At 37.3% G+C, this 24,799-nt stretch overlaps 1 protein-coding gene across 4 annotated transcripts in view; it reads left to right on the forward strand.

Moving 5' to 3' along the window:
• Positions 1-24,799, forward strand: part of ZNF521 (zinc finger protein 521) — a 229,987-nt gene that overhangs the window by 108,961 nt on the left and 96,227 nt on the right. For all 4 annotated transcript variants that reach the window (XM_057367247.1, XM_057367248.1, XM_057367249.1 and 1 more), the window contains one exon: positions 2,962-3,046. In XM_057367247.1, coding sequence (XP_057223230.1) covers positions 2,962-3,046 — 85 coding nt within the window. The remainder of the gene's footprint in view (positions 1-2,961; positions 3,047-24,799) is intronic.

The raw sequence follows: 24,799 nt of genomic DNA on the forward strand, positions 1-24,799 counted from the left end.
GAATTGGGATCAGTCATGAAGCACATCAGGACCCAGGAGCTCCTGTGTGTCCCATGGTTCTGACAAAGCTTGTGAGACTAATATGTAACTTGCAGTGAAAAAGGGCTTCCTTAGCGCGTGAAACATATGGAAATAAGTAGGTGGGTTTTGTTCAATGTRGTGTGAAAATGACTAGGTTTGATCACTTTGAAAATCTAGGAGTAAATGGAATTTACTGAACATGCTTTTAAAATAAAAACTTAACCRTGCACAAGTTTAGACACTTTGAGATGAGTGTGTATTGATCTAATAAAAGTTGATGTCAACGTTTTAGAATATGTTTGGAAACAAGAAAGAACTAGTGCTTGATCAAGCAGCAGTCACAAAAACAATCTTCCCTTCATGATAAAAGGAAAAACTCTGTGTGTGATTCTGCAAATATGTCAGATCATTTTGAACAGGCTAGTAAGTGCTAGTAAATTATTATTTTTTGTTGTTGTCAAATCACTTTATTTTTTAGTATTTGACTTCAAAAAAAACCCAACCTTTGTATGTGTTGTCTTCATGTACATCAGTCATAATTTTGCCGACAATTCTTGACATGCACTCTGCGTTGCTCTGCTAACAAGAGAAAAGACCAGCCATTACATTTATGTTTCTTTGTTTTTCAACAAAGTCACATATCAGGAATAATGCTAGGGGTATGCTAATAAACAATACATAGTGCCAGTCATCAGGGAGTAAGAAATATTTTCTAACTAGTTCTAAAGGGAAACAATGTTTTTTTAAAAAAAGGAGAGTGATTGTTATTTATGCAATATTGTTGTTCTATATGTCAGCATCAAAAAGCATCTTGTAAAGAGCTTAGCATAATAAATCGTTGATCGTGACTGTCATTATTTAGAGGTCTTTGATAGATCTACATGTRGTGCAGTAAGGTTAAATTTACCAGCATATAATAGGAAATCCTTAGACTGAATCTGATTTTCTACYAATGTTACCAGTATTGTCACAAGAACAGAATAAGAGAAAAAGTATTTTATCTTTTAAAGCAGCCGGCTTTACAAATCTTAACAGTAATACTAAGTCAAAGCAGATTTGGTTTCTGGGYGCCCATTGATTTTTGGTTGTCTGCATAACAATTTAACTTGGTTACATTTTGAAAAACTAAAGTTAATTTAAATGAAAAACAGAAAAAAAAAGGCTTATGGTTGTTTTTACTCAGAAGAGATGCAGCACATTTTATTCTCATTGAGAAAATTAAAMTAACCTCTGTGTATGCAAACCAGTGGGAGATTTGTAAAGAGGAGCCCACAGAAACACTTAATTTCAGCTGACTTTGATTAGTCACTAACTTCTGGGTTAACTTGGTAAGGCAAAACAACATATGTTTGAAAAAAATCTTTATATTCCTGCCTATAGGCTTGAAGTAGAAAGATACTTACTAGATGGGCACTTTATCTGCCTGGGACAGGGCTCTTAAATTTAGATACTGATAAAAAATCCAGCAAGTGTTTATTACTGTTTGGAGTCAGGTAAAGAAAGGCCAACCCCTTTYTAAAAATATAATTGAAAATACCATTTGCATTAAATTCTTCACAAATTAAGTATATACAAGAGAGGCTGTATTTTTGATGCACGTTATCCAGTGAACTCAACTTCTTCCCCAACTAATATATGTGAAATCTGCAATTTAATACATCTGTGCCAGCATCTTGTGACTTTACATTCTTTAAAAAATATGTGTTTTCTGTGGTTTTTTCTTCTTCTTTTTGCTGATGTAGGCAAGGTGCCTGTGGCTGTACAGAAAGATCTGTGTCTCTTGAGTTACTGCCTTGATGTGGCAATTCAGGGCTTACCTTGACTTCATTGCGTCTTCAAAACAACAATTGAGCTCTTCAGGACTGTTACCTTAGGACTTGAGTCTTTGATACTACAATTATGCAGTTGAATAATTTTATGAATCTGACTTGTCTCATTAGATGCCTGGATAACTGCAGATTTTAAGTCTTACAAAGGAAAAACAAAACCTTACTTTGAATAAACTTTTGGTTTTCACTTTTAAAACAATACTTTCTAATATCARCTCTCTGGCCAATTCAGATCAAGAAAAATAATGAGAGAAAATACAGTTACATTTTTAGGGTGTTAAAATGTCTTGGACAAGTTATATACCTTGTAGAAAAGTGAAAGAACAGRTCTTTTTTGAAAGATATCAAGACAGAAATGAAAAACTTGTTCTGTGCACTGAGTAGAGCAGAGTAATGCATTTCGTGGTTTATAATGAAATTTGAGCTGTATGTACCATGATTTTAAAGTAAGTCAAGCCCAATCCAGTATGGCCAGAGGCATGCTCTCTGGCTAGTTTCTAGTCAGGCTTCCCAGTTTTAGTAACTGGCTGGCCAACAGATAYTACTGAAGCAACTGCCCCAATACAGCAACTGTTTGTCCAGACTAGCTGGGAGGTTTCCCTCCTTGAAAAATGGCATCTGATGGACCATTTAAAATGTGTGGYGCAGAGGAGATTCTGCAGGCTCACTGAAAATGAGAGAAGCAGATTTTTCATTTCTGATTCTTTTCTGGGCTTCTCCCTTTTTCTGTAGTGAATCTTATCCATTTGTATAAAATGAAAGATTCATGTCAGTTTCAGTGTTGTTTGGCTTACATCCCATGTATCCTCATTCCATTTGGCCTTCCATGGGTGTAGCATGTTTTAGCAATACTGGTCTGTCCATGGAGTTAAGAAGCTGACAAAAAAAACCAAAACTGTACCAAGTTCCAGAAAACTCAGATGAAAGGTACTATGGAGCTTTCAGAGTGGTTTTTTTGGTTTTGGTTTTTTTTTTAATATTAGTAATTAAGCCTTAATGAAAACACTGCTGGAGAGCTTTACATGACCACTGTGAACTCAGTATTTTGAATTATAATGAACTTATTGCAACTGTATGTTTCAGTAAATTTTATCTGYCCTTGTTTCTTTAGAAGAAGACCTACCAGTGCATCAAATGTCAGATGGTTTTCTACAATGAGTGGGATATCCAAGTTCATGTTGCAAACCACATGATTGGTAAGTGAAGCATTAAAACTTCTCAAAGGCAGATAACCATTTCTCTTACTCATTATCACCATTGTCTCGAAAATTAAACCGAGTTAAGGAGAAATTAATTGTGGATCCATCAATGATTAACCTAGGCATGATTGATTTTTTTATTCATATTATTAGACTTGATAAAGCATTAGCATATTTTATTTTCTGCAAGGGCTAGTTTAGACTTCTGCAGAGAATTATATATCCACTGCCAGTCAAAACACAGGTGATTAGCAAATTAAACTTCTAATCATTTCTGCATTATTGAAAACAAACTAACAAGAATGGTTAATGAACTGGATGTTAGCTTTCCATAGAGTTTTAGACAGGTTTTAATTTCAGAAGTTATTATGGTAATGACACTACTGTGTACTTCTCAAGCACCTCAGTACCAAAATCAAAACTGGTGAGTTTTTGTCATTAGGAAACATAAATAATTCAAATGGCCATAAAATAGTATTGTTTGTTATGTTTGAGCAGTCTGGAAAAAAATCCTGATTGTATCTTTGTACAATTAAATACTATAAATTATTTGAAAAAKTAAGGAATTATTGTATAGAGTAATGGAATCCATCCGTTAAGGTACAAGCATTTTTTAAAAAGTCTTTTAGGATTCCTGAATCCTGATGTTTACAAAGCTGTTACAGTTGTAAATTGGAATAAAACAAAAGCTGCTCTTTCTTTGATATTCATATTTTCCTATTATTTGCTGATTCCCCTAGGTTTACCCATAATGTTTTCAATTTGGTAACCACTCAGTAATAGCACTAAGGGTTGTATCAGCCAATTAAATTTATCAAGCACATCATTTGCTCACTAATAAGATAACATTGCCAGGATTGTCTCCTTGCTTTTTTTAGTCTCTTTTCCAAATTTCACTTTTCAGAACAGGGATTGATACCACTGATTTTTTTACTCCTGTTTCCCTTATGCTGGTTTTCTTGCTAAAATAACAGAAAAGCTTGCAAAGCACAGACCAAACAATATGGTATAGAAGCCAGTAATTACATATGCAACAGAAGTGAGCTTTTCCATTTTCTGGTTTGGTGATAATTTTTTTTTTTCAAGGTAACATGCAGATTTCTTCCATGAACACTTTGCAATTTGGCTGCAGTGTAAAACAAAGTTATCTGCCAAAAATCAATGACCCATTTTTCTGGATACTTTAGGWTGTTTTACATTTAGAGCATAAACATTTTATATATTTTTCATAAAAATGGGYAAATGGAAATGACAAACTGGTTTTATAAAGGACACAAGCAATTTACCTGTTAGACTAAGTCTTATTTTCGTTATCTTGTGGTTTTGGGTAAGAGCAAATTTGAACTGCTTCAGAGTATTCAATCTGTGTCAGTAACAGCATTTAAAAGGAGGGTATTACTAACAACAGAACTCACCATTTCTGCTGTTTTATTTGAACCCGGTGTTTGAAATGTTCGTAATTGTAGCACATAGTGATGCTGAAACGTGACGGGGAATATGGACACTGTTTATAAGGGATGATGCTGGAATTGATGATGTGTTTKCTTGCTACCCACTTCCCAGGTGCCTCACATTTTCAGAATAGGAGATCACTTATTTCATTAAATACTCAGATTTATGTTTTCCCTGTATTTTCTGGATGAGTTTTATTRAAGAGTCAGAATGGGAGGAGCAAAAAGTCAGTAAAGCAGGAGAAATSCATTTAGCTGGCTTCAGATTGCAGCTCTGCAAAGACATATTTTCTTAAACTGAGCTATTAACTGGCTATGTTTAATTTCTAAAAGCTGGATGGGGTTGAATGAAAAAGAATCTTTTAGAAAAATATTTAATTGTTTTGTCTGTGTTCTATCTAATCATGCATGATATTACTTCATGACATAACCATAGTGACACAGATTTAAACGTGCTTAATATAAAATCTTCCCAGTGAAATGAAGGAGCTTGCAAAACATGCAGGGAGATTTGCCGGTCATGCGTGTGGTAATCTGTGTTCAGTGGAAGATTCTTATCTGCACTGCCAGACTTAACAGAGCAGCTCCTAATGATGTAGTYTCGATTAAGCAAATGCGAGGGGATTTTGTGTTGGGATGAAGTGAAAGGAATATCAGCGTTCTGGAGAGTTTTGAATGTGACCTCGGAATCTAAGCCCAGGGAAAAATAATTTCTGATCTCCAATTCTGTTAGTCTTCTCACCACTAATTGGATTTTTCCTTAGCTATCTTTCTAATTTCACTCTCCCCCCCTTCCCTTTAATTTATATCATTGTTCACAGGCCTTTTTCCAAGACCRTGTTCTGTCTAGAGAGAAAGGTTCAAGGGTTCAAGCTATTTAAAATCAGTCTTAGTTTATGTACATCTGTGGGTAGTCTTACAGTATTTATACATAATACAGAAAGCATACATGCAAACACATTTTTGTGAATATATATAATATATATCTGTATTTTTCTGAATGTGCATCAGTATGAAGATTGAGAAATATAATAGATGAAGCACTAGAGTGAATATTGACTTGTTGACACAGCATAATAAATGAAAAAGAAAAAATAAGATTTCCTAAAGATATGGGTCCATCTCTTTTTTACATGTATCTGATAAAATATATCTTCTTGCCCTGATTTCCTAGCAGGACATTGRCAGAACAAGATGTAGTGTCTTTGATTCTCTGGGAAAAGGAAAGTAAGAAAGCTTCAGGAAGACAGAGGGAAAGAAAGGAGTTTACTTGCAAGGGAGGGGGAAAGTAATCTGGCAAGGTGGGAGTTAAAAGTCAAACAGTGTGAAAATCTCTAGATCAGATGTAGGGACAATAAATGCCTTTACAGACATCATTGCACAGTGTCAGGAACTGTTATTTCCTSTCATAGTAAAATGTTCCTATTATCTGTGTTGTGGTTATTGATGGATGTAGTGTCTTCTTACCTGAAGGACTCCATAGTCATAATTCAGGGAAAAGAGAAAAGGGGAAGCAGCTGGGACATGGGACAAATGTGAAGGTGGAAAGTCATCTGCAAAACTCTGCTCAGAAACGAGTGGGAACCACTCATGGGGATTGTGCTCTGCCAGCTGAGGGAGCTGGTTGCTGCTCACCACCACGATGCAGTTTGAAAGCCTTAGAAAAGTTGATGGTGTCCCATCTAATCACTGTGCCCCTTGAACATGATCCCGGGATGKAAACTGAGTTCATGTTGCTTACATCCACAGAGATGCATTATGGAAGGTCACTGAGGCAATGCTATACTTATAAAACCTCAGTGTGAAACAGACTTTTAAATAAGGCAACTGGAATTACTTTGTTGGCTAAAATAGCTCCACTGAGGGTAGGTATTTTTAGGTTGTGTGTATGTATGTGTTTTTGTCTAATCAAATATAATCTCAACTAGACATTTAGCAGGGGAAGAAGGATTAGAGCTATTTGAAAAGCCTCTTACTCTTCTTTGTTAGGAGGATATATAGCATTTTTCCAGATTTTATTATACATTTCAATCAATTCAACAAGAGGGATTATGCCACCTAAAGAAAAATAAAATCTGCTGATGACCCAGTGAAGTGTAGCCTTAGGTATCTTTGACAACAAAGCAATTTACATCATACAAGTTATGTAATAAAAAGATGTCATAGGGGCAGCTTTTGTTTAGYAACTACATGTTCATTACTTCTGGAGCTTTCCATTTTAGAACTGTTCTGCACCCTTAACAGGAGTCTTCCCAACATCTTTGTGATGGGACTGGGCAGTAAGGCTTTTCCATTGAATGGGTGAGGAGAAAGAGGTACAGAAGTAGAATCCCTTGCTTGCATTTAGTGAGCTAAATTTCGAGAGTTCTGACTGWCAGATCTGTCCACCCATTTCCAGACACTTTGCTGCACCAAGAAATGTTCATGTTTGCTTAAAGTATGCACTGAGTCAGGCTAAGCTAGGAGATGCTAGCAGACAGAAAGCAAGGCAAAGTGTGGGGCTTTTTAAATAGGCCCTGTGTTTTGGCATTATTTTGGACCTAGATGTAGCCATGTACTTTTGTTTGGATAACTGTAAGGGTGATTGCCAAATGAAGACCTGTCTGCTGGTGTGTATTGAAATTTGTGGGTGAAACGATTTCCAGCTTTTGAGTGGAAAAAGGAGGAAGCATAWATCCAGATTTCATCTGGGTTCAATAAGTGTTGGTATAAATGGTATTTCTTCAGCTGTCTTTTTTTCTTCTGCTGTTTTATCTGGGTGAAATACACAGCACTTTTACCAGCTTTCTTTGAGAAAATTCTATTTCTGGGTACACGGTGTCTGCCGAAAAGAGGCTTTCTGGCATTCCTTTGTTTTCATCACGTAGTTTACAGTTGGCATTTGACCTGACAGAGGAGGAAAAGAGTCTGCCATTGTTTGTGTTCTGTTTGATGCACTCTGCTACTCCTCCTATTATTTTCACTAAAGCATATAACACTAAAGTGTTATTTCACTAAACACTTATTTTAAGCAGACATGCTAAACATAATTTCATCTTCACTTGATTCCTTTACATTTGTAGTTCAGTGTAAATAGACAAAACAGTTGCTGTAGCAGTTACCTAGGATTTTGCACACATGCAYATACAGCGTGGCTCAGAACTGGGGGAGTTCAGGAAAGGAATTACTCCATATAAAATTATGGGGCYCAACAGCAGTAGTGTAAATTTGTAAGTGCTCCGAGTAAAGTGCTGTTAGGCATGAGATAATGTAAAGAGATGACATTGCCAAGAACTATTTATGAAGAGCTTAATTTTTTTCACTCTGATAATTCTTGACCAATAATTACCAGCTTCTAATTATCTATTTTAGTTAGAAAGAAATTTCTATCACTATGGAGGTTGGCATTGCAACTAGCGCATAAATCCCCAAAGAGGTAAATGTGTTCCAAACAGCCACAAACAACTGTCTCATGAAACATAGTGAGCAAATTGCGAGCCGCTGGCTGTGCACAACAGAGCAGCACATTTACCATTGAGGACTGATCAGGCTGACAAAGGGAATGATAAAAGGGGGAAACAGCCACAATCTTTGCAGTTTGCTGCTACTTTTGTCGATGAAGAAAGCAAGCCTCAGTGTCATAGCAAGAGCCACTACCCCTCTGAAGAGTTGGGGAGCAAAGGGGAAAAAATCAGTACCTTTTTGAAACTCTACTTTTGTTGGTTTCTAAATATGTAATTTCTGATCAGTAAACAGATTTTTCTCTCTTTAACCTTTTCGGCATCATGCATAAAACCCATTCTGTGAAGTCTGTAGTGGTGGTGGGAGAGCTTGTCTTTGAGTGAAGGATGTTACATTGCATTGAACAGGGTAGCAGGTGTGAGCAGGAGGAGGAAGGGAAGGGAAGGGAATGGAAAAAAGGTGCTGAGCACTAAAGTTAGAAAGCAAATGGGAAAACAGGATGAAGCAATCCTGCAACTGAGAAGAGGAATTCTGGTTTGCACCAATAAATAAATACTTCATCAAAACCCAAATAAGCAAAGCTATGCTGAAACAATTGGAGTTTAAAGAGTATATAGAAAATGAGATCTAGCAGATTCATTTTTCTACAAAGAAATTTTACAGCTATGATTTAAAACAASTAGTGTGTAACCATTAGGAGATGTAAAGATACAGTTTAGTGCAACTCATGATTTTTGATTTTTTCAGCGACAGTGATATAATATGTATATATGCTTCTGTGCTGTGTGGATGTGCATGTTTGCATTATGCATGTATTAACTGCATGCATAATAAACCTATAAAAATAAATCATCTTATTTGCCTCACATTTGTGCAGCGTACGTTAGGGTACATGTGGACAACATCACTGATGTCAAGACAAAGGAAATACCTCAATTGGCTTTCTGGAAATCAGCCCAAGAAAATTCTTGTCTGGTTGTAATAGCATGTGGCATTCACACATTCTGTTATTTGGCTAATGCCTTAGGTCATTAAAACCCCATGATTTTCCTTTCACTTATGCAGAAAGCTGTGCTGAGCAACTAATACTTGTTGCACCATGTTGACCTCTAGTAATACATCTTCAGAATGTCAGTTTAATCACTCTACAGTAAATCTGATACTGTAAAGTCCCTCTTAGCTGAAATTTGGAGAAAAAGAATCTAAACWTATGGATCTACACGCTAGAGGAGGAAGGATGTGAAGACTTCCTTTTGTCGGTCTTTTTTAACTGTTTTTTGAGTAACAAAAAAATTGAAATTGTCAATTTACAGTGAAGAGAGTGATCATACCCTCTTAGCATCAGGAAATTATTTGAATGCCTGGGAACCTCTTGTTTATAGGCAGAGCTGACAAGAAGTTGTATGAAAGTTAGTGGAGACTTGGTCACCTTGTCTGCAAAATGAGGAGATGTAATTGAAATACCCRGGAAAATCAGCATTTGGAGTTAAACCTGAGAAAACGTAGGTTAATTTCATGAGGAGCTGGGTTACAAAATAGGCAAAATCTGGGCTGTTTAATACTAACAGGAAGCTACTCTCTTGTGGGCAATGCTGGCTTATTTGAAAAGCCCATAAAGGGTTTCTGCATGGACCATACAAAAGGGATACTTTCTCTTTAATAGCCATCTGTACAGGAGAGATGAGAAGTGGGCCAGGTCATCTCTCCTCAGCTGTCATGATATTAACGTAGGTAATGGAGCAAGCTCTGCATTCTGCTGGGTGTTGTTTTTCATAGATGTTCATCGATTTACACAGATAATTCTATTTATTTCTTAGAGTTGGTCCAAGCAAACCAGGCAGAATAACAAACACCAAAGCATTTCAAATGACTTTATCTTTGTTGTTTTGTAATGTAACTTTTGTCTAAAAAATGGTGTCACACCTACTGTGCAGATGGCTGCATGATTTGTAAACCAGCCAAAACATTTAAACAAATGTGTGATCTGGGGATAGATTAAATAAAGGATAAAATGGAGTGTGGACCACAAATTCTAATAATCAGATGATTTTAAGTTGTGTGTGGTGTGGAGCGATGGTCGCGGCGATAGCAGGGAACGCTTGCCAATGACAGCAAGGTGCCTTACAGATCTCAGGATGGAGCCTGTGGCCTAGTAGGCCTCAGTTTGAGAGCTGCACATTTGCTGTACAGCTGGCAGCTCTGTATGGGGACATCAGATAAAACTTATGTAAAATGAAGTGTTATTGCTTAGTATGAAATTGCGCGGGGAGGGAATTTGCAGACAGTAACTGAAAACAGAATTCATGGTACCAATGAAGCAGAMTGTAAATATGAAGAGGCTTTAATTATCTGCGCAATTTAACAAAAAATTCAGGATGTATTCGGAAATGGCAAAGGCAGCTGTACACACGCTCGAGCAGCACCATTCGCTGGGCTGCAGGTTCTGTGTGTCACCCATTCGGGCTGTGGGTGCCCCRTCCCTGCCACCCCCTGTCCCCAGGTGCTGGCTGTCCCCACCGARCTGCTCTGCTTGGAGCTGGCGCTTCCTTTCAGGGGTTTGAAGCAGAAACAGCTCCTTGCTTTTTGAGGCAGCTTTCTGGAAAGGCTCTCCAGACTTCTAAAATCACAAATGGTTCAGCCAGGATACGGTCTGCAAATGTCCATGAATCCTCTTTTTTTTGCTGGGGGGGAACAGGGAGGTGCAGGAGGGTTTGAACCTTGGATTCAAAAAATTTTAAGAAAATAGAATGCAATTGTCTTAATATTAACAGTAATACTAATAGGAATAATAGTAGTAGTAGTAATAATAATAATAATAATAATAATAATAATAATAATGATAATAATAATAATGATACTGAAAGGAGCATCTGAAAAATGTCCCCAACACAGGCTGGAGTTCATGCTGTAAGGAAATGAAGCAAAGTGCATGGGAGCTTTAGATTTTTCCTGCAAAATTGCCAATGGTGTGAATAGCGTTCAGTGAAGGGGATGCTATGGAAAGGCAGCGCCGGGTATTGTGGAAGTTGCTCCTTACCCTATACCAGCTGTAAGATTCTCCTCCGAGCCATGGCAGTGATACACTGCTCGAGTTAATGCTTAGGCAGCCCAGGCTGGGTTAATGGCAGGGTGTCAGCCTTCCTTTTGTTCTTTGCTGACCATTTGCRTTGCGGGCTTTCTCGGGAGCCACAGCACATTCCTTCAGCCGCCTTTAGCTGTCAGCGCCRCCATCGCCTTTCCAAACCACCCCTGTTCCAAGCAGGGGAGCCTCCGATTCTTTGGGGGAGCTCATCCCCAGGCCTCTCCCCGCAATGCGAACGCGGGAAGTGCAACAAAAGGAGCCAATATGGAGAGTGGGTGTCGAGCTTGAGCTGCTCATATTGTTGCATTTGGTGAGCTGCCGGGGTTTCGGAGGTCACCTTTAGAATTATGCCTATGACAGCAGTAGCTACCTGCCAAGATTGCAAGGTATCTCACGGCTCTCAGGATGGAGCCTGTGGCCTGGTAGGCCGCCGTTGGAGGGGCACACATTTGCTGTACAGCTGGCAGCACTGTATGGGGCAGCAGTGTGGGCTGTTAGGGAGCTGGAAAGGAGACAAGCATGAAATTTCCTCTAACCCCAACTCTGTTTTTCTGTACTGTTGGCTGCTTCTCAGTTCCTTGACAAAAAAACCAATCAGGCACCCTTTAATCCGCCTGTGATTACCAGTGGTATAAAAAGAGAAGCATAATGAGGAAAAATGCCTCGTTTTGTTGCCTTCAAAAGCCAACAAATTGGAGTTAACTTGACAGGAAGTGGCTTAATAATTAGATTATTTATTTATTCCTGACACATATCCCCCTGTTACTAGTCTCAGGAGATCCTGTAGATGGTACGATTTTCAAGCTGCCATTACTTCGCTGTCTTCTGTGAACAAAGAAGCTACTGTCTATCAGTCAATTAAATGCACTCTTTAAGCAGAGGCTGAGAAGTCCTCAATGGATAGAGCCCTGGGACATTGTGGCTGATGATTCCTTTCTCTGTACTGTACATCACACTCTCAACTACGGTCCCCACAGAGATGGAATAAAGTCATGCATTAAAATATCACTTGTTGATTTGTTTGCTAATGAAGAGCCATTGAAATGTTTGTGTGTTTCTGTGGCAAAATTGTTGATAAAAGGACTACTTGCTTGCATATCTTACTTCATCTTCAGTAAGCGCTTATTTAAGACTTACTAAAATTAAAGTCAACAAATTAAGGAAAAAACAGAGAGATGGATAATATTGGTTTACTTGCAATTCACATCAATGTAAATAACACTGAGGACAGCAAGAAGAGAGAAGGGGGAATAATAGTACTTCAACCATGTCTGTTATCATTTTCTTCATTAGTAACAGTAAGAATCCATGATTTTTTTTTCTAGTGCAGTAGTGAGCACCCATTTCAAATAATAAAAATGCTAAAGTATCCATTTAAAAATTATCCTCGACATGTAAAAATGGGGGGAGGGGGTTGTGGGGGTTAGGGTTTTGTTTTTTTTTTAATGAAAAATATGAGAATTTTTTTTTCTGTTCTTCACAGTTCTTTCTGGCTTTTAAATATGCCAAGTTAGCAAAAGCTTCCATTACTTAGAGATTATCTGTGTGCAGCCAAGCTGTGAAAAGTACAACCATGCCAAGGTAGTTACTAATGCTGGTTAAGGGTACATGCTTAATGCAAAATCACCAAAGTTGTTTGAAGCTGGGGCTTAATTATTCTCTCTCTCACCCTCCCTACCCACCCACCTCTACCCACCAGGCTCCTTAACCGGACTTCGTAACCTCTGCGCTCCCACCACTCTTCTTCCACCCTCCAAGAACCCAGATCACCAAAGCTGACTGGTGTGGGCCACATTTTGTGCTGGGCTGGAGAGAGAGAATRTTTTTTGCTTTTTGTTTTTTTACAGAAATCGATATATATGTATATCTCTGAAAATCATTAATTGGCAACATCCATCTAAAGTCGATGCAGGTCTTATGCTGCTCACCTTAAAGAGCTATATTTGCCTGCAGAAGTACAGATAGTAGTGTAGGAATTCTCCAGTGGACTAGCTCTGTTCTGAATTTTGCACTTTGTGACCAATTGCATCTACAAATAGAGCCTATAAATACTATTATGCATACACATACATACACACATATGTTTATGTATATATACATGTATTTGTATTTCTATATATTTAGTATATAGAGAGTCACTCCTTCTAGGATTATTGTTTTCAATGAACTTAACAACAAACTATAGGGAATTAATTCAAACCAGCCTCAAATTGGAGCGTTTCTTATTCCTATCCTGTTATTCCAACTCATTTTATTAGAAAAAGCTTAGATACTCAGAGGTGTTCTATAATAGAAAATGAATTTGAAACCCATTCATTAATTGGTGATTAATACATTTCAGGATTAGTTTAAGCAAGGCCCTACCTCCTGCCCAGTCAAGTATGTTCTGGTTAATATCCAATTATCTGCACCTTCGTACTTATTATGTCTTAATATTTCGGATATGATAACCAGAAACTTGAGAGTAATGCTAATGAGGAGCATAGAACAGGAATTAACCGGTGACACTCTCAATGATCCTTACTGAGGAAAGTAACTCCCTCAATCTCCTCAGCACAGTGGCCGAGCTGCCACCTCACTTTCCATAAGTACTTCTTTCAATTCAGCCATAGTGGGAGCTTAGCATTATATTTGTGTTCAAATCCTTGTTTTTGAATGCCTCATAGACCATCTATGGTCAAAAGATAGTTCCGAACATTTTTTTCACGTGTAGAGTTACTTTCTTTAAATGAAGACAGTAGAAAATCAACAGTAAAGTAAAATGGTGATACCTACTTAAAAAAAAAGCTGTTTTGCAATTGAATGCACCCTCTTATATACATGGGTGTGTGTCTGTGTATATGTAAGCTGAACTAGCTGTCATATCTTTCAGCTTGTAAGACAGGTGCTTCAGCAACCAGCAAACCAGATACACATATAAAATAAAATATAAATATACAGATTAGTGAAATAGTGAAATATAAAAAYTAAAAACCCCTAATTTAYARAAGTRAAATGTAAGCATTGCCAAATTAAATTTTTTCATGCACAAAATTCTCAAGCTGTTAGCATTCAATCTCAGGATTCTAGACTGTGAAGACATTATTATATACTCTCCTAGTGAAACATGCAAATAAAACCATTGCACCAATCTATCACTGGGGCACAAATGAGTAATTCTGTCTTGTGACTTTAAACTAACATGGCTAAAGAGGTAATTTCATTGTCTAGAAAGAAAGGTAKAAGAAACATTCCTTTTTGTAGATTTTTTTCCTTAACAAAGCTATCTGAACATGTTGTGCAACGCAGGGCATTAGGAGAAGCCCAGAGGAAATGAAGCAGAATGAAGCAGACCTGCTCAAAGGTGCAAAGCTACATAACACATTATTTTTATTATATGAATATAATCTGATATGTATGATACTTTATCCAAGAGACTTTAAAGAAGATGCTAATTCATGGTGTGTTGGACAAAGCTTAGGTCAAAACACTGCCTCTTTCACTGTTTTTATGATGAAAGGTGCCAGTCTCATGTTTGGATTAGACAGGATGATAAATGGAATAGTATATTTGTATAATGAAACCCAATCATATAGCACATGTACAATGGCCAGAGTTAAGGATATGCATGTAATGTCCTGCTTTGGTTTTATTTTTTCAGCACGCAGCCATGCAGTTCGAATTTTCTCTCACACAGCACTTTATAAGTGTGTTGAAGTTCAGGAACTCAGCWGTATATTCTTAATATCTAGCTGCTTGTCTAGGCACCCTTTTCCCCAACCCTCTCACAGGCAACCTTCACAATGAACCCACTGTGCTTCTGGCTTCATTGCTTTTCGTTGCACACCTATGCGAGTGCCAAGATATTAGATAACTGTGCAAAAAAAAAATCCTCCACCCCTCAAGTCCCCCACATGAAACTCCTGCAGAGCACTGTGTAATTTATTAAACAGCCTGGGAGATGTTGGTGTTTACTGCCTCATTCAATTAGACATTCAGAGGCAATGCAGCCTTCCATTTCCTTCGAAGTTTGGTTAAAAAGCCTAACCCAAATATCACTTAGTGCAAAGTGTGATTTGCAAACTGTCATAACATGATCAAATCAAAACCAATTTTCACCAGAGCAGTTAAATACTCATCTCTTCAGATGAGTGACATTTCCCTGCCAAATTTGAACTTTTAACCCACACTGCTCCTTGTGTGCTATTACTCTTCARCTCAGACTTAATAGATATGGTATTCTTAAAACCTTTTGGTAAAAATATAGCTGAGCTTAAAAAAAAGAAGACGAAAATGAAAACAATAGGAAAATAAAAATAAATAAGTGGAAAATGAAAAAAAAAAATAGGCTTGGGCAGCGAGCTAGTCTAGAAGACTTGATCTTAGGGGTACTTCTTAATAATGGAAAAATTCTCTACTTTTACCTGCTGCTGCATTTGCACTAGTGATGGAGTATGCCTAGCAGTACAGACCGGAATTGTACCACCAGGAAAAATCCTTCATGGTGGTGCATGGGAATAAATTAGGTGACAGAAAATAGGACTCTAATTTCTATGATATGTCACCTAGGTTATCGTATTTTACATCAACTGCCGCTTTTGTGCTGCATGTGCATCTCTTTCAACCCTTGTGATGGGTCCTCCAGGCCAGTCTTTTTGTGGGCTGGTAATTTTCTTTGTCTCCTTCAAGCTAAAGCTTCAGTAGGAGAAGTTTTCTTCTCTGACAAGAGAGATACTCTCAACACAGTTCAGCTGCCCTTTTTTTCTTAAATGGATCCTTCCCATTCATCTCCTTAAAAAGCAGATTTGGAAGGCTCTTTGACTCTAAAGTCAAAGTTCTCCTACACCATTATGTCCCACAAATGCAGCTAACTTTTTTATAGCATTACATGGTCTATCTCCTTTTGCTTTATGGCATTCTCCTTTCTTGTTTGGAGGGGAATTCCTTTTTTTTCCAAATCCTCTTTTCACATCTTTGCTTTACAAGCTACGAAGACAATTTTTATTTCAGAATGTTAAAACAGGAGTCAGAATGGGTGCAAGCTTGTGGTGGTTCCAGCATTCCCAGTGACTTCTTTGCTAGCCTAGAGCAAGTCATTGAAATGTGAAATGGAGACAGTRCTTAGCCACAGAGATTTTTTTCCAAGACAAATTAGCTAATGTACATTCAGAAGGAAAAGTACTGTAATGCTGTAAATAGCAAGCTATTAAATCATTTGTGTTTTTTATTATCTCTTGGCTAATGGGGAATTCTGCTGCTTGCCTTAGAGCTCCCRAATTTGGTTCATATTTCCTATCCATTTCAGAGTGCAATTTAAAGAAAAATTGTTCTTTCTCTTTTACTGTATCATCACTCCTCACAGATGCTGTCCAGCTGATTTCTATTCTTGACATCACCTGCTCCACACAACAGAAATTGTCCTTCATTTCTTCCCCAGTCAGAACCAGTTAACAGGAGGAGCATTAACAGAAACTGTGATGGCTTCCATGAGTCAGTAACTTTGTCTTATTCCTGTTCAGAATTTTTCCTTTGTCACTGCAATTCTGAAAGTTGCTTCAAAATCCATCTACTCTGCAGGTCCTGTGCCCTGMACAAATCTCTTTCTCATTTCCTATATATTTTTCTATCATATGAAAATACTTCTCTTCTCCCTTACCTAAACCAGTTGAATTTCTTTGTCTTTCTTGGCTGCCATTAATTTGCAACCACTTATAACTGTGCTTTTGTAACAACTTTGAGGGTTCAYGCTATAAAACGTATTGTCAGTCTTCAGCGTCAATAGCTTATTGTGGCGTTCAGCTAAGTCTTGTAAAAATGACACACTTGTGCACCTTCAGGAGAGTTTTAATTTTTCAGTATTCTCTGCTGAAATTGCTTTATTTTTAATCTATAGTTGTGATTCAGTACCAGCTATAGCTGGCACCACAGATCTTGTAGCTTTAAATAGTGTGCCTTAATATTGCCCCCTTTGTATGCTGTGTTATAATGAAGCAACATCACTAAATTGCAGTGAGGGGTGATTGTTGCACGGGGATGACTACTACACCTTGGGGTCTATTTGCACCAGATTATTTCTTTATTGTTGTTATTACAACCCATCTTCTTTACTCTCTTGATACCAAACTTGCTGTTGGACTTCCATGTAGCACAGGGGATCTTTAAAAACATTTTGGACATCAATTTGTCTCTTAGGTGCACACCAATGACTGTTCAATTCCAGGCTCTGGTATCCTGGCTGGCTTTACAATACTTTTGTGATGCTAGCTTGGTCTGTTCACGTGACTTGCAGTGTTCTTCATGATTTGCTCTTAAAAAAAATTAGTTTGTTGCTGATAGAAGTGACAGACATTTCTTGCTAACCATTTTCAGACAGGAGCAATACTAGATTTATAACAAGTGGAACATGCTTTTTACCTTCCTCCTATTCCCCATACATTTTACAATACAGAAGAGTGTAAGAATGATTTTGCTTGAGCTGTTTCCTTTCCTTTTGGCACTGTGTTCACATTCAAAAAAAGCATTACAGCAGTGGTGTCAGTTTATCATCCAATGCCATGATTGCAAGGAGCGTTCTGCAAAATTCAGTTTCACCCAAGCAAGAAATTATTTTTTTTTTTAATATTGTGAAGATACAAATATTTTAATAAAGACACTTCCTTTTCAAAAATCTTTCCAACCTACAGTGACAAAGTCTTAACAGTGGTTTCAGCAGGGTAAGAGCTTAGATTTCTGCCTCATTTGTACATGAAGGAACCTTCATCCATGCAGACAAGTTTTAACTCATTCGTCAGATGATAAAGTGTGTAGGATAATAATTTATTCTGTATATGTGGAGGTGAAGAAATTTTCCTGTGTTCTACAGCTCAGGAGACTGTAGCTGTCACCCTTACTGGAGGTACCAAGGATCATTGTCCACTCCCACTTGGCCTCATTGCTGTAGCCTGATGCCTGATCACTTTCAATACGTGGGATAGCAACTTTCCTGTCACCCCTTCTGCTGCAGTTTCGGGATTCAGCATCCCCACTGGTGCTCTGCTAAGGGGTGGACATAGAATCTRCAGCTCTTTGCATTCTTGCACATTATCAGGGCTCCCAGGTGTGTTGGCTTCTACTGTCCACATTCTTTGGGGCTGTCCTTGCCGGGACTGTTTTACCAAAGGAAAGTGTCCCAAAGCATGAGTTTCACAGGATCCACAACCTCCCTTCTGTGCCTGTATCTGTAGCTGTCACACCCAGGAAAAGTTTTAAATGGACTTGCGTGGCACCATGGTATATCTGTAGTTGTAGTGAAAAGGTCTGATCTTGCAAACATGAATTTGTTCATGTGAATAAAYATCACAAGCTTCCTTTTATACAGGAATAAGGCTATATATGTTCTCAAGTGTTTGTAAGATTGGAGCCTAAATTGCCATTCCGGGTAGTATCTTAACAACATGTTCTAAATGAGGAAAAAAAAATGTGTCTTCTATAATGAAGTCATCATCCCATTAAAACATCTTTTTTCCCTCAATGATACCAAACATGAATTTTKAGATGTAATTTGGATTTTATCCATACTTACAAAGATAGCCCATTTTTTTTTTTCATTGCAAGGCAGCTTTTTGTTTTTTCAGTTTCTACTCTAGCTTAATACTGTGGCTGTGTAGCATTCCCATTTAAATCAGGAATTAGAGCTGACACACCTTGAATTGAACTATCAATTCTTTTAAAACTGACGCCAGTTCCACACTGTTTGGTCGTACAAACTTCCGATTATAGGCCAGAGAGCATTGATTTTTAGCTGTCATTTCTAGCACACACACTGTAGAATTGAAATTTAAACCTTAATCCACTCTATAATACAATTAATTTTTAATGTGCAGTAATACTAATTGAAATAGCCTGAATTTAGTAAGTCACCACAAGACATTTTCAAAAGCAGGAGTCTCCACTGAGAGCTGGAAGGACAGATAATCATTGTTACAGTGTTTACAGAATAAATGCACACTCTGCAGGCAATTCCATGCCAAGAGATTTTTTTCCTTGTTAGTTTATATTAATCTATTTCATTGTGGATTTAAATCTTTTCTCGGTGATTCCTACTGAAATATGTGTGTTGTTGTGGACCAAGTTATTTTTATTCTGTTTTAATGGAAGTGTTCATTTTTATAGAATACATTCAGCCTTACATCTCTTTTTTTGGCAAAACTGTCACTGTATTATGTAATGATCAAATGCATTGTGATGTTCAGAGAAACTAATTCAATTTTCTACCTATAAAAATGGTCAGCCATGCAGTTTCTATGTACAATAAACCAAAGCTGCATGTTTTCTACCAGTCTCTTTTTTCCCCTAGGTTTGTCTTTTATATAGGCAATATATCTTGTGCCATCATGATTTCGCTACATCACTTAATTTTCAGATGTGATCTTCTCAGATGTTTTAGTGGGGAGGATGAAGAGGGGATTTAACTGCAGTGGAACAGATCTTACGCAATTAACCAAGGAAGGATTTAATCATTTGTATAATAGCAAGATGCCATTGCTGCATTTATCTGAYAAGAAGGAGTACTTCTTAGAATGCTTCAGCTCTTCTGATGAATGGGCTTGYACAGTGTTCAAAGTGAGCACCAATGCTAAGTGAAAAAAATGTCATGTGCTTTATATCATCCTTTCATAGCTTTCACATTAYAGTATTTAATAAGCCAATAGTGCTGTTAAATATTTAGCAAAGGTTCCCTCAAAATCTTGCCATATATTCAGATGGGATTGAGAACATTTTATAGCCCATAAGTAAAAATCATGATTTAGTTCTTGAAATGGTTGTAACATGGCATATTTCCTAAAGGAAGTGCAGAACAACAGGGCATAAATACATTCAGCAGATTTCATACCMACAGAAYATCAGAATTTATTCCCATTTTTCAKATTAAGAGTTCAAACTGATTCCCATTTTGTCAGAAGAAAGCTGMATTAAGTTTATTTGCATGGTATTAAAAGAGCATTATAACATTWAGTAAAAACCCTGAGACTTATACTGTGTTGTTTTAAAGGATCGTTACCCGTACATYGCCTTTAACAATTAATACTTTCTGAGTTGGGGAGGAGAAAAGCAGAGATCAAGTTGTTGCCCTCTTCTGAAGGTAAMAGTTCATCACTAGGCAGCACTTTTAGATTCTGTAATATGCAAAATAGAGATTTAACAACATAGCTGCTGCATGATGTTGTTAATCAAACAATAATAAATYATTAGAAATCCTGTCTTCTTTGACAAATGTCTACATGTTTCAGATCCTTGTTGTATGCTAATTAATCCTCAGTAAGTACTTGTRTAATAATTAAATGTCTTGCACTTAAAGTACAGCCAAGCCTATTTATACAGTTTAAGGCAGCGTATCTCTCGTTATCTTTGGAGGGTATGTGGGTTCCACTTGTGTTGCAATGGATATTCATCTGTTTATTGGGTTAACTCCCAGATATTTTCCYCTGTCCATGTGTAAGATTAAGCTACAAAGGCTGGGTGAGCCTGCCTGGCTGTCGAATCTGTGTTTGCTGCTGCTGCTGCCTGGTTGCACATGTTCCTGCCCCATGCAGAGGCAGCACAGCGCTTCTGCCGCTTGCACTGACAGGTAAGGGACAGCTTTGCAGGTGCTCAGCTGCCTGCACTGAGGCTCCCTCCCCTGTTCCTTGGGATGTCTCCAGTCCTCCTGTTCATTACTTAGTCTGGGAGCTTTGTGCAAGTATGTGGGCCCACTGAAGAACTATATTTTCACATGTTCCTATAAAAAATAAAAGCTACCAGTTGTGGGTTTGAGACGTATTTAGTGCGGCACATAGTTTAATTCCTGAAGGTGAAAAACAGTGTTCTTCTGCAAATGTTATTTCTGTTTGGATGAATGTAATGTTATTTTTGAATTTTTAATTTGTAACAGTGCTTTTTTTTTTTTTTTTTTTTTTTTTTTTTTTTTTTTTTTTTTTTTTTTAATATTGTAAAAAAAATCACTTACTTTGGAAGAAATACCAGTGAAGGCTGTTTGAAAATTATTTGGGGCTGCTTTAAAATGTTGAATTTATTGTTTTGTTTTGTGAAATCATGTTCCTCTGCACTGCATATTTGTTTAAGTATTCAAAAATTAGGGTGTTTATTGCAAGCATGTGTGTGAATATACAGAAAGGCCTATATAGTTATATAGGGTAGACATACTTAATATGCATAGCTTGATGTATCTTGACCCCAGGTTACAAGAGTAGAAAATCCCATTTTCCAGCTTGTTTCAAATGTAGTAAAAATGCTGCTTCAGTTGCTTTATGCTACTCACATTGGGAAAGGTGCTTATACTGTGATAATTATCATCAAGGAATATTAATGCGTTCAGCATTTGTAACCCAAAAACTCATTATAGCTTAAGCTGTGCATCATCTGTGAAGAGAGAACTTTGCCAGAATTCGCTCTTCACAGGGGTTGCCTCCTGCTTGTGATGGAGTGGTCAGAGTATTGTAAGAGGTCACTCAGGCTATTTTTGAAAGCTCAAGTTTTGCAATTTTTGATTCACTACCTTCTGTCTAAGTAGCTTAGCATTCTTCCCCCCACCCMAAAAAAATTTTGCTATTTCTAATTGAATCCCTGCTGAAGTGCATAAAGCTAAAAGATTGCATCTCATTATGCACAAGAGGCTAAAGGTGTAGACATAAATATTGCACATCAAGGTCACAGAGATTTCAGAGTCCGTATTCCATCACCATACATGGGATTTGCACRAGCACCACTGTCACTCATGCTAACGGGAACTAGTTTTTTTAATCCTGTGGTCTTTGATAAGAATCTGGTTTCTTACTTGTGTAAAACTCTTGATGCTTTTGGTACCRATTTCCACTGCAGTACTTATGTATTCTGGGACCATGTTTTGATTCCTTAATTGTATTTCACCATGAGAATAAGGTTTATCATTTTTACACCTCTCTTGTCTTCCAAGCTCCTAAACCCACAGTTTAACAGCCTTCACATTTCTAAAATATACTGGAGCAGTCTGTTCAAAGCATCAGAGTCCAATTCTTTCCTCACTCAATTTTCACACCAATGTCCCCCAGTTGCTCAGACTGATTTACATTGATGTTGTTGAAAGAAGATTCTGTTCTTAGGTTTATTTTGTATTTTCATTAGTACATCTTGTGAGAGTCTATATGTGCCTGTACATTACACTACCCAAATGGTAATAGAATGGTTACAGAATAAGATGGCCAAAGTATCTTAAAAGAAATAGTCCACTGCAATAAAGAATTTATTTTTTTATTGACTTGTAATTGAAATCTTCCTTCCAACTAAACACTCTGCAGATGAATATCATGCTTCCACCCTTGGTAATGGAGGTGGTAGCAGTGCCAAAATTGTGTTGTTCAGTATTGTTGTTGMTGGAATTTTTAATATGGCTGAGTTTTATTATTTTTGCTTCCCAGTGCTGATACAATGTTTGTCATTTCTCACTCTTAATATTGCCTTATGTTGCATGCTGTAGTTTGTTTTATATTAGGCAGAGAAGACTGGCTTTTGTGGACTGCTTTCTTTCTGAGGTCAGGATGTGAACCTGGCCTTGCTCCTGGGAGGACTAGAAAAATCTATTTCATAACTTTCTGCAGGCCTCAAAGAAGGCTAAGAAGGAAAAAAAACAAAAAAAAAAACAAAAAAACAAAAAACCCACAAAACCCACAGGCTTAGTTTAGAGCTGGTGAAGAGTTAGATTCATCAAGAGGAAAGCTTGCAGCTGATCAGCTTTTCTTGTCATGAAGAGTCCCTGCTGTCAGTGCACACTCCACTGATACAGCAAAGCTTTGGGGAGCCCTGTGAGTCTTTTCAACACCCACGTATTTGTCCAGAAATACCTGACTTGATAATATAGAAAGAATCTGCTGAAGTGAGAARTTGTTTGCCTATTAAATCACCAAAATGAAGGGCTCAAAAAATAGGTAAGCACAGTCCTCATCAGCTGAGTGTGCGTATTRCAGGCTTGCCCGGTTCACTTATGGGGCATAACTTTGGTTTGTGCAGCAGAGTGCTAATGCCTTGTAATGAATGGCTGTCTTAAAGCAAGGAGGGATTCTCAGCAGGTGACAACACAGTTGATGGGAAATAATATGGTACCGTATCTGCTGTGTGAATGTAAACTTAATAATCGCTATGAATTTYGAGTAACCCTGCTTCCCTTCCAAAGAAACATTATGAAAAGATTGCTTCCAAATCCTTCTGATRCTGTTCTTGAGATAGATGCCTTCGTCTTTACCTTGAGGCGCTGAAAATGAATGTATGCTCTTTGCAAGAGATAAGGATGTAAACTTTCAAAGGAGTAAATTGTATTTCCATGTTTAAGTTCGCCATTTGCACTTCATGTGGTAAAAGCCAGATGTGAGGAATTACTTTTCTACATTATTTCTCCATCTTCTGTATCTCAGGACTTCTGAGTTGTTATGCTAAAATGTTCTATTACATGTAATAAAGTAATGTTGGAAAACTGGAAATAGAGCAAGATTGTCTCCATTGATTTGGCTGTACTTGGATTGCTCTAGCTACATCTTAAATCTTTGTGCAACATCATAATGTTACTTAAAAAAAACAAACATTCTGCATTTGCTGATGGCATGAAAAATGAAACCATTTTCCTGTTTTAACAGTTCCTCCTTTTAATCAAAAGGGAAAATGCATCATAATCATCAAGTAGGTGATTATGATGAAATGTGAGCAAATCCTYATGAAAAAGCAACTGAAATATCAGAATTAGGGCCAGCAATTTTTTTTTCAATATTAACCTTCACTTCATGCTTATTAATTTTTTTTTTGATTTTGTATCTATTTGTCAAAATCACTTCATATTTAAGTGAAATACAGAGAGTAAGCATGGGGAGACCATCTGCATTTCAGCCAGACCCTGAAARTACTTGCACAATTTTTAGATTCATCTGGATTCTATTTCATGCACAGAGTTCTTTTTTTTTTGTAATATTAAAAACCTTAAAACTACCTCAATTTTTTAAACAATAAGCTCTTCATACTAAAAATCATGCACAACATGCTTTTCTGTATGATTTATTTTATACAAATCCAAAATCTGAGAGATTTATTGTATATGTAAACTCAAAACTGAGATTAGATATTGTAGCATGATGTTGAAATGAGAGCTATTGGAATGGTAGAATTCTTGGCTTGGCTCCCTCTTCARATGTAATTGCTGCTTCATTAGGTCTTGGAAGAGCTTCCTATGGTTAAATTTAATCAAATGGTTTAGAATGGCAAGCTCGTATGCTAAAAATTCCAATACCATTCAGAATTTTTAACAAGATTTCCCTCAAACCTTTTTTAAACAAATATTGCTTAACACTAACTGTAGATTCTGAAGTAATTCATAGTAGCTCATCATAATGAATAAAGTCTGATTTAGAATAGTCTGCACAGGACTTGGATGCTAAAGGGGAGTCATCTGTTGTAGCTGAAACCTGCTTGCCAGTATCCTCTGCAATTAAGTAGCGAGACTCTGGTGCTCTTTTAGCTGTATTAGTGGGCAGCTCGGTGGGGTTTTTTTCTGCATATCTTTTACTTGTGTAGCTATATTTTAATTCAGTGTGTTTTAATTAGCTTGGCTTGCTACGTTAGCTATTTCAGTTGGTGTGGTTATCTTGAAGACTTCACATACTTGAGCAGCAGTGARCTGCAGCCTTCTAAAGCACATCCATGGGCTGGATGGGAGAGGCTGATATTATAGATTAGTGAAAAATGTGGAAAAAATGGCTCAAAATTACATAAAAGAGGAAGTTTGAGGAGTGGAAAGGAGAA

This window comes from Malurus melanocephalus, unplaced genomic scaffold (assembly GCF_030028575.1).
Source record: "Malurus melanocephalus ecotype Western Australia unplaced genomic scaffold, MMel_1.1 scaffold_76, whole genome shotgun sequence".
NCBI lineage: Eukaryota > Metazoa > Chordata > Aves > Passeriformes > Maluridae > Malurus > Malurus melanocephalus.